This window comes from Podarcis erhardii (genome assembly GCF_964252035.2).
Source record: "Podarcis erhardii genome assembly, chromosome: 3".
Lineage (NCBI taxonomy): Eukaryota > Metazoa > Chordata > Lepidosauria > Squamata > Lacertidae > Podarcis > Podarcis erhardii.
In genome coordinates this window covers 90,484,674-90,503,116 of record NC_138507.1, presented here as the reverse complement: position 1 = coordinate 90,503,116, position 18,443 = coordinate 90,484,674, and the positions used below count along the sequence as shown (strand labels likewise).

Sequence of the window (18,443 nt, the reverse complement as noted above, 5' to 3'; positions counted from 1 at the left end):
TGGCAAAGATGGAAGTGTATAATTCCAGGTTTTGCTGCACATGCGCACAGAAGCGGCGCCTCTGCCTACGGACTTTTTGGGTTGCGGACGGCCCCCCAGAATGAATTTAATTCGGGGGGTCCACTGTATATAACTTAGGAAACATTGGTTTCCTCCCCCTCCCAATCCATCTCTCTCTCTCTCCCTCTCTCTCTCTCTCTCTCTCTCTCATCGTGGCTGGGGCTGATGGGAGTTGTAGTGTAATATCTGGAGGGCCACAACTTTCCCAGGCCTACTTTCAAATTGATCTGATTTCCATGCAAAGCAATTATCTCTAGCCTTATATTGTTTTTTAAAACAACAACAACATCTACAACAACATGTTACAAATATATTAAAATGCTGTGCATGAACAACCCAGACTGTGTCTACACAAGGGCACTAATGCATACATGGGCCTTTTTCCAATGTGTGTGTATGTTTGTGTGCTGTTGCCCATGCAACAGTGCTTTTGGTTTAATGCCTCTGCAATCTCTCTTGACGTTTCCAGTCCATATTAGTGGGTGGAGCTTGCTGGGGTGTATCTGTGCTCTGTGGTGTCGTCCCCTCCCCTCATTTAGTACTCCCCCACACTCTGCAAGTCCCAGAAACTTGAGGCCCGTGTTGTGGGAACGCACACAGGTATTTGTCTACCTGTGCATGCACACTGTTTTAGAAAAAAAAAGGCTACCAGATTTAACCTGGACTGGAAAAATCTTGATTTAATGGGACAAAAGTGCAGGCTGCGAGTTGGATGAAGAGGCAATCTTGTGGGCAATGCCGAAGAAACCTGAGGCAGCTACAAATACACATTAAACTCCGGTGTAGGCGAGCCCTCCACTATGTGGGTTGATTTACAGTGACATGGACAAGCCTGTACACTCCTATTATTTCTGTGCCGTTCCATTGAGATAAATAAATAGCCTTTAAGCACCTTCAGAAAGGCAGGATTTGATGCTTACCTGTGTAGAGTGTGGTGCCTTGGTTCATGACCTTGGTTTCCAAACCCATTAATTCCCTTTTTAAAAAACCACCAAAGGCAGAATAAAACTAAAAGGGGAAATGGCCTGTTTTAATTTTAAAGCTTATAGTAGTGTTGGGAAGGAGATGCATTTTGACCGAGTGAAGCAAAATACTTTAGAGATGTAAGGCTGGGAATTACAGCTACTCAACAACCCCTTGAGAGAAACTTACTGCTCTCAATCTGAATAACATATTGAGATGGGGAGATGGTATTTAAAGCATTCCTATGTGTTACATATTTCACAGCTTCATTCATGCGGGGAAGGGGGGGGCAAACATACACACAAAAGTTGTGTTTCTTTTAAAGCATGCATAGACATCTGCAAGGGATCTCCAAGCACAGAACTGTGACAGATCAGAAGGGGGGGTGGGGGGAGTGTCATTAGCTTAATACTACTAGTAACATCTTGGCTCTCCAGAAATCTTTGCTCTTTAAATTCTATTAAAAAAAAAAAAAAGGAACAAAGTAAGGGCTTGTGTTGGGGAAACGTAATAGAAAAGCAGCCTAGTAGAGAGCCAATATGATGAGGCAGATGTGGAACAGTTGCTTTTTCAACTGCACTTCTTGCAAACTAGCTCTTTTCCTTACCATGATTTTCTTCTGTTCTTTCTTCTTGGTGTACAACGAAAACAGATGGGTGCTTCTCCAGAAAAGGGTTGGACACCTCGAGAAACCTTTTCGGATCTCCTTGGAATATATTGCTAGTGGGAACAGAAGTGTAGCTGTCATTGATTCCTTTGCAATGAAGAACTGCAGCACAGGTAAAGATTCTGTCTTTCTCCCCACCCTAATTCTAATGTATTCCACTTACAAGGTTGTGGGCACAGTAGCACACCTACACATATATGCTTTATTTTGTAAAAATTCTGCCTATGGAAATGTTTTGGGGAATATATTTTTTCCATTCAGTGCTTTCATCCTAATCTCAAATCCACTAGTGTCTGCACTGATAGAAAGACGGTGCTGCTTTGGGCACTGAATAGAAAAGAAAACTATTAATGGCATGACCAATTGTTTTGTTCAAGTACTCATAATAGAGTAAATAAAGCAGCTCAGTTGTTGTTTCCTACAAAAATTGGATAGAATTTTATCTTTATTTCTTATACATGCAGTGCAATTATATGCATATTTACTCAGAAGCAAGCCCTGCTGTGTTCAGTGGGGTTTGTTCTCTGATAAGTGTGTGCGAGATTGGAGTCTCAGGTTCCAGTCTTATCCTCAGTGATCAAGGAGTAGGGGCCCAGGGCCCCACTGAACATAATGAAGTTTACATCTGAGCATGGTCTGTCTCTTTATGGCAATATGCTGCTGTTGTCAACTCACTCCCATGGTAGGTGTTCCTAAGCCAATGTGGTGTAGTGCTTAGCATACTGGATTCCAAAGAGATCTTTGTCCAAATCTCATCTCATCCATAACATACTGTGAGGGATCTCGGGCCAGGTCTCGGGCCACCACTCTGTGTGCCTCTGCCTGTTCTACCTTACAGAGCTATTGCAAGGATAAAGCAAGAGACCATTTTGACTCCCTAAATGAAGGGTGGGATATAAGGAAAATAAGAAACACATAAGAAAAGTTTTCAGATGGGTTGGAGGTGGAGATGACACCAAAATACTGCCTGTGTAGAAATCCAAATCAAATCTGGGGGTCTGTTTGAGAAAAAGCCAAAATCAGACAAGAAAAGTTTCTCAAAAGGGTCTGCAAATCGATAAGTCAAGAATAATTATGATTTTACCTTCAGTGAAATTTTAAATGAATGAAACCAATGCCTGACATATTTAGAACCGGGGGGGGGGGTGTCTTTCCACTTTCTATCTACCTAAAGCTCCATCACTCCTCTTGAATCCCAGTCCCCTACTTTTCCCTACAACCTAGTGATATCCAATGAGTCTTCCTTCTTCTTTTCTGCCCTATCCTGTCATTAGTATTCATTATTTAACACAGCAGTCTGTGACTCTGTTTTGAATAGGTTGTTACTCTTACTGATGTCAAATGAAATTCAATGTTGTCTCTAATCAATCAAACTTGATTGATTTGGTGATCTGAATTACTTGTGCATAATATTTCTTGGCTCATGATGAATGTGAAAAATTTGGCATTCTGGATGCTGCAAGGCTTGGGTTTTGGTCTTTCAGTAACCAGTGCTTTTTTGCTAGAAAAAGAGGTTCAAAAACTCCCTAGGTTGTTGAGATTATTTTAGGGAGCCACCAAAGTTGTACAGGTTGAATGCATCTTACACAGACTTCACTTCCACAACCACAACTTTTTCAGCACTTCCGCCTTGCTTGCCAGGCTCTGGGAGGGTTGTGCAAGGCAGAGCTGCAGTGGTCTATTGTGATAGCACCCCCTTGACCAGGTGCCCTCTCCCACAGTCTGCTGGGTTCAAGACTGCTGGGTTCAGGCATGTGTATCTGAAGATGGGTGGCTAGGACAGACTATGGATTATTTATATTTTCATTGTCCCTTCTGTTAGATAAATACACATTTTTTGCCAATGCTGTGGGAACCACTTAAACTTGACACATTTTAGAATCTCAGCAGGTTGTAATCTGACCCTGGGACTAATGTGAATGTGGTAAGAATGAACAGGTACACAATATAAGGAGAACCTGGTGGAACTCTAGCAGGGGGGAAGCATGTTAACAGGTTTCAAGACTGACTAGTTGCTGTAATTTCAAAACTTGCAGTAGGTATGTGCTAAGTTCTTACTGATTTCATATGAAGCAAGATAGCTCCAACTCATAGTACCTGGAGATAATGTTTAACTCTATAGTTACCACAGTATGTTTCATGCCTTATAGTGAGGCATTCTTCTTATTACACAGAATGTTTGTGTGTGAGAGGATAAGAGGTAACCTTGGTTTAGGAACTTAAGAGGGTCTATATTCCTGTTGTACCACATATTTGTTACGTGATATTAAGACAGTTGCCGAAGTTGCAGTTCTAACTCTGAATAAATCTTTTGAAGTTGTTTCCAATTTCTTTTGATGCCGTTTGCTAGAACAAAGCTTTCTTATTTTTTACTCTAGGTTTCTCCTTTTCAAAGAAAAATAACAATACTTCCTTCCACCACTGTGGTGGTTTTAGGATAAATTAAAAACTGTAAAAGCAATCTGTGAAGTATGATGTACTTTAAAGCCTAGTGGGAGTTGTTATCCAGCTGTGTTTAGGTAACTTAATTCATATCTATGGGCGCTGTGAAGGACCAGATGGACAGTTTTGCAATTTCTGCTGGCAACAACTTAAATCTAGAATGGAAATGTATAAGGAGAAACATAAAAGTATTAAAAGACTAGTAGTTTCTGTTTCTTTGCCTGGCAGAAGAATGACTCAGTGCCTGCCAGTGAATGCTGTCTAAATAGCTAAAGAAGCAGAGCTGTAGGAACCCACCTTCTAGGAAGCAGAACCTGGAGCAGAGAGCTGAATTAAACTACGGGGGTGTTCATATTACAGTCTTTGGAGCTCAGTGAAGTTGTCCCCCCCCCCTGCATTTCATAGCACTTTCCCCTAGCTGCTCACAACAACAGAGCAATTAATGTCTGATGTGTATCAGTTTGTCACACCTAGGCTGGAGATGAATCAGGAAAGGCTTAAGGACCAACTGGTGTGAAGCAACTTTGAGAAACAACATTCTCTAACAGTAGTATTTCACAAAGAAGTACAGGGTACATACGCATTTTGCATACGCATTGTGCAGACACAGATTAAAAACTCAGCCCTGGAAATGCAGTGAGTGCACAGCAAACAAGAGCGTGAACACAGCCTAAATGAATTTTGTAGGTAGAAACCCACCCACTCGGATCTGCTTTGGGGTTTCTCCTCCAACCTTCCAGAGAAGATATGGGGTTATTGTGAGCAGCACTTATGGGGAGGGAAAAATCCACTGAGCTCACAGAAGTCATCCTATGTGCACAATTATTTCACTGGATACAACCCAGGCACTGACCTTTTGAAATGGAGGTGTGTGGTATTCAAGTGATGTCTCATTTTGGGCCATCAAAGTTTCAACAAAAGGGCAATAAAGGGACAAATGAATCTCTATGTTGCTTTCAAATGCTGCCTTTTCAGAAATGGAGGAGGGGAATAAAAAGCAAGAGGGGGAGACAAGCCCATCATTTAAAGTTCTTAAAATGGAGTCCCACCTATGTAATTAAATTAAAGATGAGTTCACCTATTTCCCTATTGGTTCACATCAGCATAGCTTCAGTTCAGTTGTACACACACACACACACACACACACACACACACACACACCAGGAAGCTTTGACCAGTGGGGATGCAATTATCCTATGCAAAGGCTAGAGATAAATTAAGAACAGCTTAAGGACTCCAATCCGTGTGAAGCTGGTTTGAGAAACAACACATGAAACAGTAAAATCTTACGAAAAAGTACAGGATACATAGTGTCCTGCCCAGGGGGCTGGTCCACTGTCCCTCAGACCTTGTGGGGGGCCAGACTATATTTTGAAAAAAATATATGCTTGAATTCCTATGTCCCACAAATAACCCAGAGATGCATTTTAAATAAAAGGACACATTCTACTCATGTAAAAACACGCTGATTCCCGACTGTCCGCAGGCCGGATTTAGAAGGCGATTGGGGCAGATCCAGCCCCCGGACCATAGTTTGCCTACTCATGGTCTTGCCTAATGCCATGTGAACACAGATTGAAAACCCAGCACTAGAAACGCAGTGAATGCTGAATAAATGGGTGTGTGAACACAGCGAAAGTCTCTGGATCCTTTGCTGGAATTTTGCTTTGCAGTTACTTCCTCTAAAATTATGCTTTTCTTTGCTCATTTTTTTATTTCCTTTCTACCACAGATAGGAAATATTCCTTCAACAAACTGCATAACATCTGTGCTTCAGCATACGTTGATTCCTCAGCAATCTGTCTAATGCTGAACGGACACATTTAAGGCACATCCACCCCCACCCCCAAGAATCATGGCAGTTATAGTTTACCTCTAATAGAATTGCAGTTCCCAGTATCCTTAACAAACTGCAGTTCCAAGGATTCTTTAAGGGGTGCTTTAAATGTATGGTGTGCACACAGCCTAAGGGACCAGGAATTCATAAGAAAAGGCTGCTAGGAAGACCAGACTCTTGGGAAACACAAGAGTCTAAGGACTGCTTTCTGGTCAGATCTTCCAGTTATGCCTGTGTGGGAAGGATTGTTATGATAACCGGAGTAAGTCATGATCCATCTAACTTGATCTAAGGCTCCCAATAATAATATCTATATCAATATTAATACCCACCCTGTTGGAAGGGTATGGCTCGTTGGAGCTGGCCATGCTCCTCTGTCTCCCCTGCCCCCTGGCTTTGCATTCCTTCCCTGGATTGGACGTGTGGTCTAGTTTAGGATTTGCCATTTGCTTGTTCCATTTGGCCCAATGCTTTGGACCTCTGGCGCGTTTCAGACCATTTCCTCATCCTTCTTTGCATCCTAAAGGGTCTTGGTGTTGCAACTATCAGATTGGCTGCTTCCTGTCATTACAGCTTTTCTGCTTTTTGTTGAAAGAGCCAACTGCAAACAGCTGCTTTACTACAAGAAGTTTCCATGCAAAGCTGCCTTAATAATAGTAATTTGGGTACTTGCCCTGAATGCATACTGTATCACACTTGATTTACTCACAACACCACTTTCCAGAGGTGGGTGGCAGACCTGTAAGCGGTTGTGTCTGAACTGACTCTGCCTCATGGGATGTTTCTATGATTTAATAGCATTTGTGAATTTTGTAAGTAGCCCACTGACATCAGCTCAAAAGCTAGCCTGGACTTCTACGAGCTGTGTTTTTCGTCTTTGTAAGGCCAGAACTAAAATTTATCCTTTTTAAAAAGCACTATGTGGTATCAGTAATGTAGTGTCAAAAGTACAATATGTTTTACTGAACCAATGGTAGCTATTGCATGCAGGTCTCATAAGAGTCTTCTACAAGCATAAACTGCAGCCAAATATCAGTGGCTTTAAGTTTCTTAATTCATTGACCATTCCGATTTCCGTTTTTCTTAAAAAGGATAAGCTTTCATCCTTTTGCTCTGGCAGACGGGAGCCCAGTAAAATGCATGACATTATTCACTTCATGATTCTTTTTAAAAGGAATAATTGTTTTGTGACAAGTTACCCACTAATATGTGAACCCAGAGCAAAGAATTTACTAACCACTTTTCTGCCATTGTAATTTGTAAGTGACATTATTAACAGTCACCCAATAATTTTTCCATTCCACAAGTACAGTAATTGGTACAGCAATATTTAGTAATTGATGGCAATTCCTAGTAATAAAAACTGAGTTCATTTCCTGAGTAATGTATTGACTTATTAATGGCATTTAATGGTTTTCTTACTAATACTTTCTTTCATTTTTGAGTAATTAATTTACTAAATCATTTCACACAAAAACTTAATTAAATTAAAGCACTCAGTAATAAGCACAACTAAGTGACAAGTAATTGTTTTTAGTTAACATCAGTAAATTGAACGTGGCTAAGCAGGGGATTTTTTCGTCTAAGAATGGAGAAAAGAGCACAATGCTTTTAAAATATGTGAGCGTTTATGGTATGGCATGTCTGATAAAAGCATCTTTTCTCAAGCTCAGCAGGCCTGAGAGGAAGCAATTAGCTTTAGGATCTCACGCTTAGAAGTGTAACTGGAAAGGCATATTTTTGAGCTTTTTTCTTTTTTTAAAAAAAAAAGTTAACATCTGAAGTTCCTCAGCAGTGATCCTATTAATTGCTTTCAAGGTATCTGCGAGCAAGCAAAGCTCTCTCCAGAAGCTCAGCAGCAGCTGTCAGGGTTGTTTTGTTGGAAGAGTCTCACATCAGCACAGCATATGGAGCTGGGGAAGCCTTTAACAGCCCCCTACATAACCACTGAGGATCCTGTGCCCCATTTGTGTGTGTGTGTGTGTGTTTTCTTCTGTACTACGTAGTCCCGCTTGTCATGCATGGGACGTCATTTTAGTTACAATAATATAAGCCATTTTCTCAATAAGTGCCACTAAAATGGCTTTGAAGGAGATTTTATAGGTCAATTCAACGCTTGTTGTGCAGCATGAGGTAGGTGGGTTATGCTTTTATATCCCATCAGATTCCTCTATCGGTGCACCTTGACTGCAGATGGGGAAGAAATTTGACTCAGTTCACATTTGAAGGTGAACCCACCTAATTTTCGCTTTTCGAAACCCCGTGTAAATTGAAACACACAGGCCACCCTTTGAAAAGTGCACTTACCTGAATTTTCAGTGCAGTTTTCCCAGCCAAGTAAAGTATACAAAAAATGAATATATTAGGTAAAAAAGAATTACAAAAATGCAGTTTTAGGAACATTGCTTTGCATAAATGTATGCGTTAGGTAAGGTGATGTCTCTGCTTTTTAAGATGCTGTCTAAGTTTGTCATTGCTTTTCTCCCAAGAAGCAGGCATCTTTTAATTTCGTGACTGCTGTCACCATCTGCAGTGATCATGGAGCCCAAGAAAGTAAAATCCATACAGTGATGGGACCACCTCGACAGTGGAATTTGCTGCCAAGGAGTGTGGTGGAGTCTCCTTCTTTGGAGGTCTTTAAGCAGAGGCTTGACAACCATATGTCAGGAGTGCTCTGATGGTGTTTCCTGCTTGGCAGGGGGTTGGACTCGATGGCCCTTGTGGTCTCTTCCAACTCTATGATTCTATGATTCTATGATTCTATGACCAGTGGCCGTGATCTTAGGTTTTTTGATGTTGAGCTTCAGACCATATTTTGAGCTCTCCTCTTTCACCCTCATTAAAAGGTTCTTTAATTCCTCCTCACTTTCTGCCATCAAGGTTGTGTCATCTGCATATCTGAGGTTGTTGATATTTCTTCTGGCAATCTTAATTCCAGTTTGGGATTCTTCCAGCCCAACCTTTTGCATGAGGAATTCTGCATATAAATTAAATAAATAGGGAGACAATATACAGCCTTGTTGTACTCCTTTCCCAATTTTGAACCAATCAGTTGTTCCATATCCAGTTCTAACTGTAGCTTCTTGTCCCACATAGAGATTTCTCAGGACAAAGATGAGGTGATCAGGCACTCCCATTTCTTTAAGAACTTGCCATAGTTTGCTGTGGTCGACACAGTCAAAGGTTTTTGCATAGTCAATGAAGCAGATGTAGATGTTTTTCTGGAACTCTCTAGCTTTCTCCATAATCCAGCTCATGTTTGCAATTTGGTCTCTGGTTCCTCTGCCTCTTCTAAATCCAGATTGGACTTCTGGGAGTTCTCGGTCCACAAATTGCTTAAGCCTGCCTTGTATAATTTTAAACATAACCTTGCTAGTGTGTGAAATGAGTGCAATTGTGCGATAGTCTGTATAGTTAAAGCTATGGTTTTCCCAGTAGTGATGTATGGAAGTGAGAGCTGGACCATAAAGAAGGCTGATCACTGAAGAATTGATGCTTTTGAATTATGGTGCTGGAGGAGACTCTTGAGAGTCCCATGGACTGCAAGAAGATCAAACCTACCCATTCTGAAGGAAATCAGCCCTGGGTGCTCACTGGAAGGACAGATCGTGAAGCTGAGGCTCCAATACTTTGGCCACCTCATGAGAAGAGAAGACTCCCTGGAAAAGACCCTGATGCTGGGAAAGATGGAGGGCACAAGGAGAAGGGGACGACAGAGAATAAGATGGTTGGACAGTGTTCCTGAAGCTACCAACATGAGTTTAACCAAACTGTGGGAGGCAGTGGAAGACAGGAGTGCCTGGAGTGCTCTGGTCCATGGGGACACCACTAAACGACTAAACAACAACAACAAATGTGTTAGGCATAGTTGCATAGAAAAAATGTGTTTAGTAGGAAAGAATCTGCACTAAAATGATGACAAATTTTCCATGAGGACTACAAAAAACGAAATCCAAAATGGTGCTGAAATGTGGAAACATCGTAACTGAAGAGAACCCTTATTTTCTTTAGGTATAATAAATCTGAATTTCATTTAAGGCTGCTTTATGAGTTTTTGAAACATGCATTGTAACCCCATCATTATATTTGCACTGTTCTTCTTTAAACATAAATGTGGCTCACGGGGTGTATCCGTGTCATTAAAAGGAGAGGTGATAATTGACATTTCTTTGTTACATCAGTGCATGGATTCAAATAAAATACTACTTAAAATTCAAAATATTAATGACCCACAGCAGTCTTGAATCTATGAGGTACTAAGAGAATTCTTCCACTCCTACTTTGCCACTGCTGGAAATGAAGAGTGATCAGAGCCATAAAGTATCCTTTTTTAAAATCACTACATATGATTTTAATTTTGCCCTTGCCCTTAAATTAAAGCCAATCCTAAGAGAAAAGCTGTTGATTCAGTGTAAGGAGATGAACTCAGTTACCTTCTTTCTCGGCATCAAATTTATTTTTATTACCATTAATTGGGGTCATTTAGTTTCTGTGGCATTTTAACTGCTCGGATTTACTGAAATTGTAGAGCAGTAATACCTCACCAAAAAAGAGAGGCTATTTTAAGACCCAAATGTTTCTCTAACTTAATGAGAGAGCTCTGTGCACTAAACCAGTTTGTTAGTGGATTGCTGTCTGGTCTCAGTTTTTGTGTGTCTGAAAACTTAGTTTTACATAGTACACTAGGATCCTAATTTACAGCAGTGCAGTCCTATGCATGACTCTATGTCCCACTGAATTGAATATTTCCAGGGAAGCGGAGCTGGGAGATATATACTCCTACAGAACAGGATTTCAGCTGGAATCATGTTCAGCAAAACTGGTGTACTTTAAACATAATAAAAAAATTCCTTCCAGTAGCACCTTAAAGACCAACTGAGTTAGTTCTAGGTATGAGCTTTCGTGTGCATGCACACTTCTTCAGATACACAGCGTGTATCTGAAGAAGTGTGCATGCACACGAAAGCTCATACCTAGAACTAACTCAGTTGGTCTTTAAGGTGCTACTGGAAGGAATTTTTTTATTTTGTTTTGACCATGACAGACCAACACGGCTACCTATCTGTAATTTAAACATAATGTCACATAAAGAAGTGACTTAGAATCCAAACTGTAAGAAAGTAAGATGAGATTTTTCTGGATCAGACCAGCATTCTGTTCCCACAGTGGCCAAACAGTTACCAATGGGAAGCTCAAAAGCAGGGCATAAGTCCAATATGCTCTTTCCATATTCATAACATTCAGACATGTTATTTCCACATCTGAGCATATGTGAAAAATCACACCCCCCCCCATAAACTCTTTTCCTGTTTTGGATCCAAATATCACTTTTAACGAAACAAAATCCCAGAGTAGTTGTCAGACTTAAGCTCTCAGATTTATTTATGGAAATATCCCTAAAATGTTATGAAAGTGTAGTAGATGACCCAAAAAGACACACCTTCTAAAGTCTGGTTGAATTATTAATACTGGCAAGTAGGACTTTTTTATATAATTTCTTTATTTTCTAATACACATGAAGCAATAACAACCACAATAAAGAGGAAATAGAAAGATCAAAGCAAGAAAGGGAAAACTAAGGAAGGGTATGAAGAGGGAAGAGGGAGTAGTAATATTCCATGACATTTCCATGCATTCTGGCTCCCATCACAGTGTTCCATTGTGCCAGAAGCAGTTCAGTCATGCTGGCCACATGACCTGGAAAGCTGTCTGTGGACAAACACTGGCTACCTTGGCCTGAAAGCGAGATGAGCGCTGCACCCCATAGTCGCCTTTGTCTGGGCTTAATCATCCAGGTGGCATTTACCTTTTACCTTTACCTAATGTTCCAAGACCAGCATTATAATTCCAGACTATTTTCTTTCAAAAGCATATTATCCTAAAACATTTTTCCAAAGAAATCCTTGAAAAGAGGGCAGTTTAGGAATAATACTGACTCTGTCTCTGCAGCAACTATGTTCTTTAATCTTCTCCAACAATGCTTTGTAAATGGCATCCCCTGTGGTGCTCCAGATCCTAATTTTAAGAATTGCAAATTTGTAGGAGTCAGCATATATACTCCCTCGATAATAAATGCTTGCAATATGGAAAGGAAAAGAAGAGGAGAACTGAATGGATTAATTGGGAATATAAAATCAAGGCACGTGAAGAATTGGGTTGAGATAGAAATAAACAAGGAGGAGGGGGAAAGTAAAAATGAGCTATGAGAATCAAGTAATTGCAGAACAGTTACATGTGAAAGGTGGACAAGTTAGTGGGTTTTAAGGTAGGCAAGAATTATATTTATTAATGAAGTAAATTTAACTAAGTGACTGGGGATAATCAAATAGGCAAACCCGAGGAAGAATTCATAAACAAATACGTAGCTGACTGAACAGACAGAGAGCCCATGTAAACAAATAGTTCTCTTGGTTAATTAAGTAAAATGATTAAATACAATGGCAATGAATCAGTTCATAAAAATGATTAAATGAAAGACTAAATACAAAGACAGAGGAACTAGATGATCAGATGAAAATTGGCCCATTATGTTTGGAACAGTTCACTTAAATTATAGTAGAGTGAATGAGGGTCATTACAAAGAGCAATGGCAGAAAGATCGAATAAGCCCTATAAATGTAAGGGGTGGTGGTGATTACTAGAATGATTGTAGAGGAACAAAGCAGCATTGGTTGTAGAACAAAGAGAAAGATATGATACGATAAACTTTATTGTCATTGTCCCATACAGAACAACAAAATTGAAAAAATCTACATCAGCCATTCAAAACCAACAAGCCTGCAATCCTAGCTATCCCAGCCTGGTTAGCCCCCTAAAAACTCTGATACCCCATAATTAAATACAATATACTCCCATAGAGACTACCCTACACTGCGTTTAAAACCAAAATCTTATTTGGATAGAAAATGTTTCTCAGGCGGCTAGTCCTAGTCTTTATAACCCTGTACCTTCTTCCAGAGGAAGGGACGCGGGTGGCACTGTGGGTTAAACCACAGAGCCTAGGACTTGCCGATCGGAAGGTCTGCGGTTTGAATCCCCACGATGGGGTGAGCTCCCATTGCTCGGTCCCTGCTCCTGCCAACCTAGCAGTTCGAAAGCATGTCAAAGTGCAAGTAGATAAATAGGTACCGCTCCGGCGGGAAGGTAAACGGCGTTTCCGTGCGCTACTCTGGTTCTCCAGAAGTGGCTTAGTCATGCTGGCCACATGACCTGGAAACTGTACGCCGGTTCCCTTGGCCAGTAAAGTGAGATGAGCGCCACTACCCCAGAGTCGGTCATGACTGGACCTAATGGTCAGGGGTCCCTTTACTTTACCTTTACCTTCTTCCAGAAAGCAGAAGCTGAAAGAGATCATTTCTGGGCTGTGCACTATCCTGCTCTATCTCTGCAGCTTTCTTATGACTCCTGGAAGCATAGATTTGATCCAAGGTGGGAAGAGTACACCCAATTATTCTTTCCGCAGTCTTTACAACCCTGGACAGTATTGTTATTTCCCTGACTGTGCAGCTCCCAAACCACACACACAGACCATAAGTTAATACACTTTCCCCAAATGAGGCGATTGGTAAAAGGGAAGTTGAATAGTAAAGTCAAGAGAGCGAATTCTCTTCCCAATGCCCAGGACTTGTTTAAAACTACAGTATTATATATGCTTCAGATCAAGAGAGGTACTGTCAGGACCAAAAGCATGGAAACATAGTTGAGCAGAGTCAAAGAAGCTACGAGAGGCAAGAAGCTCAGGTCCTGTTTATGGGGTTCCTATTGTTACGATGTATATGTCTGAACCCACAGGCATCTGATTGGCATCTGAGAACAGGATGCTGAACTAGATGGGCCATTGGCCTGATCCAGAAGCCTCTTCTTATATTCTTCACTACTCTATTCTATCCCCCCACCCCCGAACCTTTCCAACTGTATTCATGGTTTCATATATTGATTCTGTTACCCTTACTACGCAGATAAATAAGAAGTAATGGAATATTCAAGTTCATTGCTCCTGTAGTGTTACCATTACTGCTGTTATTGATTTATATGTAGCCACTAGTAACCCCTGAGGTGTAGAATAAGAAAATGTGCATTATGTTCATGTACTTGCATTAATGAAACATTAAGCCAGAGAATTTGAGCTCTGAAAGATCAGGGAAATCTAAGGCATTAAATTTCTATCATGGAGTCAAACAGCTCATATTTTCTGTAATGCCCTTTAGTAACATACTATAATATAGTAGCCTACTCTTTAAAATGGTTGTCAAGTGCCCTACAAAAATGATTAGCTTTCTTTCACATAGCTAGTGAGAGTGCAGTACTCATGTTATTATTCTGGAGTTGGAAACATACCTGTTTAGAAGCATACTAAATGCTCCTCCTCTACCAGCTCCTCAACAGTTTAATTGACTTTCTGGTAGTGGCTCCTACACTGTTTATCTCTGGCACTTGCTTTCCATCCTCACTGCTCTTCTATTATTATTATTTTAGACATACTTTTTTTGAACCTCAGACAGGCATCTGCTATAGGATGGAACTGTGTTGACAGTATATGCAGCTGTCCCTTCTCCTTGGGGGAAAGAGTATGGCAATGAACCTATGCCATTCCAGTTGCTATGCAGTTCCCAGGTTTAATATCCCAGGACAGGCATCTTGGCTAGTGTGGATTACAATGGTGGTTTGTGCAATGGTTTGCTGGCAGCAATAGTTTGCTAGGCGACTACCACTGAGTGCTGCTGAATTGGGGAGTGGGATTCAGCATCCCTTCCAGAAGGCAGCAGAGTCTGGCAGCTAAGAAGATAGCAGAGTCTCATGTGGTCATGGATGGAGAGCCAGTGTGGTGTAGTGGTTAAGAGTGGTGGATTCATAATCTGATGAACCGGGTTCACTTCCCCGCTCCTCCACATGCAGCTGCTGGGTGACCTTGGGCTAGTCACACTTCTCTGAAGTCTCTCAGCTTCACTCACCTCACAGAGTGTTTGTTGTGGGGGAGGAAGGGAAAGGAGATTGTGAGCCGTTTTGAGACTCCTTAAGGGGAGTGAAAGGCGGGGTATCAAGTCCAAATGCTTACTGCGACCACTGCTTTTGAAGTTCATCCTGTGTCTCCTGCTATTAAAGAATAAGAGAGAGAAAAGAGCACACTTAAGCAACTGCCATAGTATTCATTGCGTTCCCCATTTAGGGAAATTGCCAACTATTAAAGAACAAGGCAGGGAACTAGGATAGTGTTTCAGCAGTGTGCAAGCTTGAAGAAGATGAAGGCACTGCTTGTCTAGTTGCAAATTTGCAGTTGCTATTTGGCTAAAACAAATGTGTGATTGGTAGCTACTCTACCAAGTTGTGTAGCCATGCAAATATCTTCATTCCATGGCTGAACATTCCCAATGGTGCGCACATCCAAATCATTTAGCATGGATTAATTACTTTTAACACACCTCTCCAACCATCCATTTGGTCTCACATTTGCGTTGGTTAATGAATGGTGATAAAATGTGGTCTCTCTGCAGATGATCAGTGCATACTTCTCTGTGCAGTACTGACTTTGGTAAGCACTAAAGACTTCTTTCTTTCTTTCTTTTTTTGCATGGAGTAAAGAGTGATGTTGCTCCAGAAATATCAATACAGCTCAAAAAGCTCCAATCTTAATAATGCATTCGTAATTCATAAAGGCTAACTATGCAGAACATGTACTATGGCAATTTATTTTAGTACTTCCTGACCTATAAATTAACAGAAGGATTCCACAATGATACATTTTTCTATGCTGTATTGCTCTCTCAGCAAATGGTTGCCTCGAGGAACCTGTGTAGCTTTTGTGGTCTCACAGTGGCTTATTCTCTTTGGCAGATGCTGTCTTTTGCTCATTCCATCTTAGTTTGGGTCAGGCTGTTCTTCTTGCTCATGATGGGCACCCTTCCTTTTTGTTGTTAGTCATAAAACTCCATTGACTGTCCTAATCACATCACAGAACCCTCAAGGCAACCATACATTGCTGCAAAGCAGCCTCTCTCTCTCTCTCCTATTTATTGACTTTTGAAGGTCTGGCTACATCACAAAGCACCCTTCAAAATAACAGCTTGGATGAATGTGTCTCTGCTATCTTCTTACATGTAAAGAGGAAATAACAATTTAATTAGCAGCAGAGTAGCAGTGCTTCGTATGCAACTCCTTTCCACACATTACTCTTGAATTACTCTTGAATTACTCTACAATTTATTCTTGAATTAGCTGGCAGTGGAGTGAACAATGGTTGTACAGCGAACTTAATACAGTACAGTGCTATATTCTCCATTAGAATCCCACAAAGGTACTAAATATGTTTACTCAGAAATGAATTGCCTGTGGTTTTTAGTGGGGCTTATCCCCTAAAGTGTGTGCTTAGACTTCAACTATGCCTGTTCCCCGTCCTACATGACACAGCAGTTGTGTGACATGGCAGTGTCGCTCCGCCATTGCCAAGCTCCTTGGGGCAGTTCTCAACGGCCAGCAGGAGACATCACATCATCTTCTACCATCCATAAGGATTTGAATTTGGCCTGTCTGCGAAACGGCCAATCGCAAGCACCCCTGAAGGCGAGCCTTGGTTGGGTGGAGCTGACTGGGACTCCTGCCAGAGTCTTCAAGCAGGTCTGCTTCTTTGGCTTAAATAAGGTCCATTTCCTCACCCGGGCACAGTAGTCGCCTTTGTATCTCCCACCCACCCTCTCTTGTTGCATGGCTCACACCCACCCACCAGAGGGGTTGGTGCCTTTAGTATGGAACCTTGCTATGGAGCTTGTTGGAATTCACAGGATACTGGATAAGTCTGCAGGCTTCAACAGGATGATGCAATACTCTGCTGGGTCAGAGTGGCTCAGCAGGAGTGTGATTAGTGTGATTGGCTATCACCTGTTTTAAAAAGGAAAGCCTGTTTAACAGTGGTTGTAGTGGTGGTTGTGCTGTAGTGTGGTGGTGCTGTGGTGGAGAGTATTCGTTTGTAAGTACTCTGTATGGACTGTTTCTTTTGTAAATGCCTGTATATAACTCACATTAAAAAAGACTGCACTGGAAAAACCTGGAACTCTTAGCGTCTCTGCTGAAAGCGCCGCGTGGAATACGCGACAGGGTTATGGGCCCAGCACGCTTCCGCTGCGCAAGAGTACAGGTGGCAGTTATCTAGCCGTGGGCGCTGGAGGTGAGCTGCAGGGATGGAGCAGTCCAGAAGTGGTGTGTTGCTGGAGAAGCTGACAGCCACAAACTACAGCATCTGGTCGGTCCGCATGCAACACTTCCTCAAGCGTGAGGGCCTGTGGAAGGTGGTGGAAACTCCACCGCAGCCCCCTGAGGAGGATGAGGACGACGATGAAAAGCTGGCACTTGCAGAGGCCCAGCTTGAAAAGGATGAGAAAGCTTTGGCTACAATCATCCTTGGAGTGGACGACAGCCAGCTAGTTTACGTAGCTGATAAGGTGACGGCAAGTGAGGCATGGAATGCGCTCAAGGCTGTCCATGTGCGAGAGACAGCTGGCTCACTGATAACACTGACCAGGAGACTGTACCGGTGTCGGAAGAAACCGGGGGACTCCCTGGTAAACCACCTAAAATTCCTAACAGGCTGTTTCCAGGAGCTAGTCTTAAGAGGGAGGCCTGTGGGGGAAGAGGACAAAGTCTTTATAGTCCTGAGTTCCCTTGATGACAGCTATGATATGCTGGTCAATTCCCTCGAGTCTGTAGAGACTGATAAGCTGACTCTGGAATACGTTACCGGACGGTTGTATGCAGAGGAGGACAGGCGTGCAGAGCGAAAGATGACCTCAGCCCAGCTGTTGGAGCATCCCAGAGGGAACAACAGCTGGGAAGAGCAGAGGTGTCGGGAGCCGGAGAAACAGCCAGGAGGAGCTGCTGCAGACCAGCCGGTGGTCAACAGAGTAAAAAGGTGTTTTTGCTGCAAGTCCAGTGGACATCTGCTCGAGAAAACAACAAAAACAGCAGAAGCACAGGAGGCAGCAGAGAGAATCTACCGCTTGGGTGTCTGCAGATGGTCAAGAAAATGAAGAGCTGTGGGTTCTGGACAGTGGAGCTTCTCAAACCTTTTGTAAAAGAAAAGCATTGCTAACTGATGCTAGGGCTTCAAACAAAAAACATGTAAGTCTTGCTACAGGCCAGAAAGCTAATGTGGTTTGTGAGGGGGAGGTTGTGTTCCCACAACTGGGACACACATTCAGGAATGTGTTGTGTGTGCCTTGTTTGCAAAACAATCTCCTGAGCATTCCTGACTTGGCAAAAGCAGGCTTTGAAGTAAACTTTGTGGGAGATCAGTGCCAGATAAAGCAAAATGGGGCAGTGTTGGCAAATGCTAACCTTAGAACTAATATGTATGTACTGCAGTGTGAGTCTAAGGTTGCGAATGTGCAAAATGTCCCAACCCATGATATGTGTATTCATCTCCTGCACAGGCAACTGGCTCATGCTAGCTATAAGGTGCTAAACAAAACATTGGAGTTGTGTGGG

At 42.0% G+C, this 18,443-nt stretch overlaps 1 protein-coding gene across 1 annotated transcript in view; it reads left to right on the top strand.

Moving 5' to 3' along the window:
* Positions 1-18,443, top strand: part of ALK (ALK receptor tyrosine kinase) — a 608,021-nt gene that overhangs the window by 386,028 nt on the left and 203,550 nt on the right. Inside the window, exon 5 of the mRNA XM_081854122.1 lies at positions 1,676-1,803. Within this exon, the coding sequence (XP_081710248.1) occupies positions 1,676-1,803 (128 nt within the window). The remainder of the gene's footprint in view (positions 1-1,675; positions 1,804-18,443) is intronic.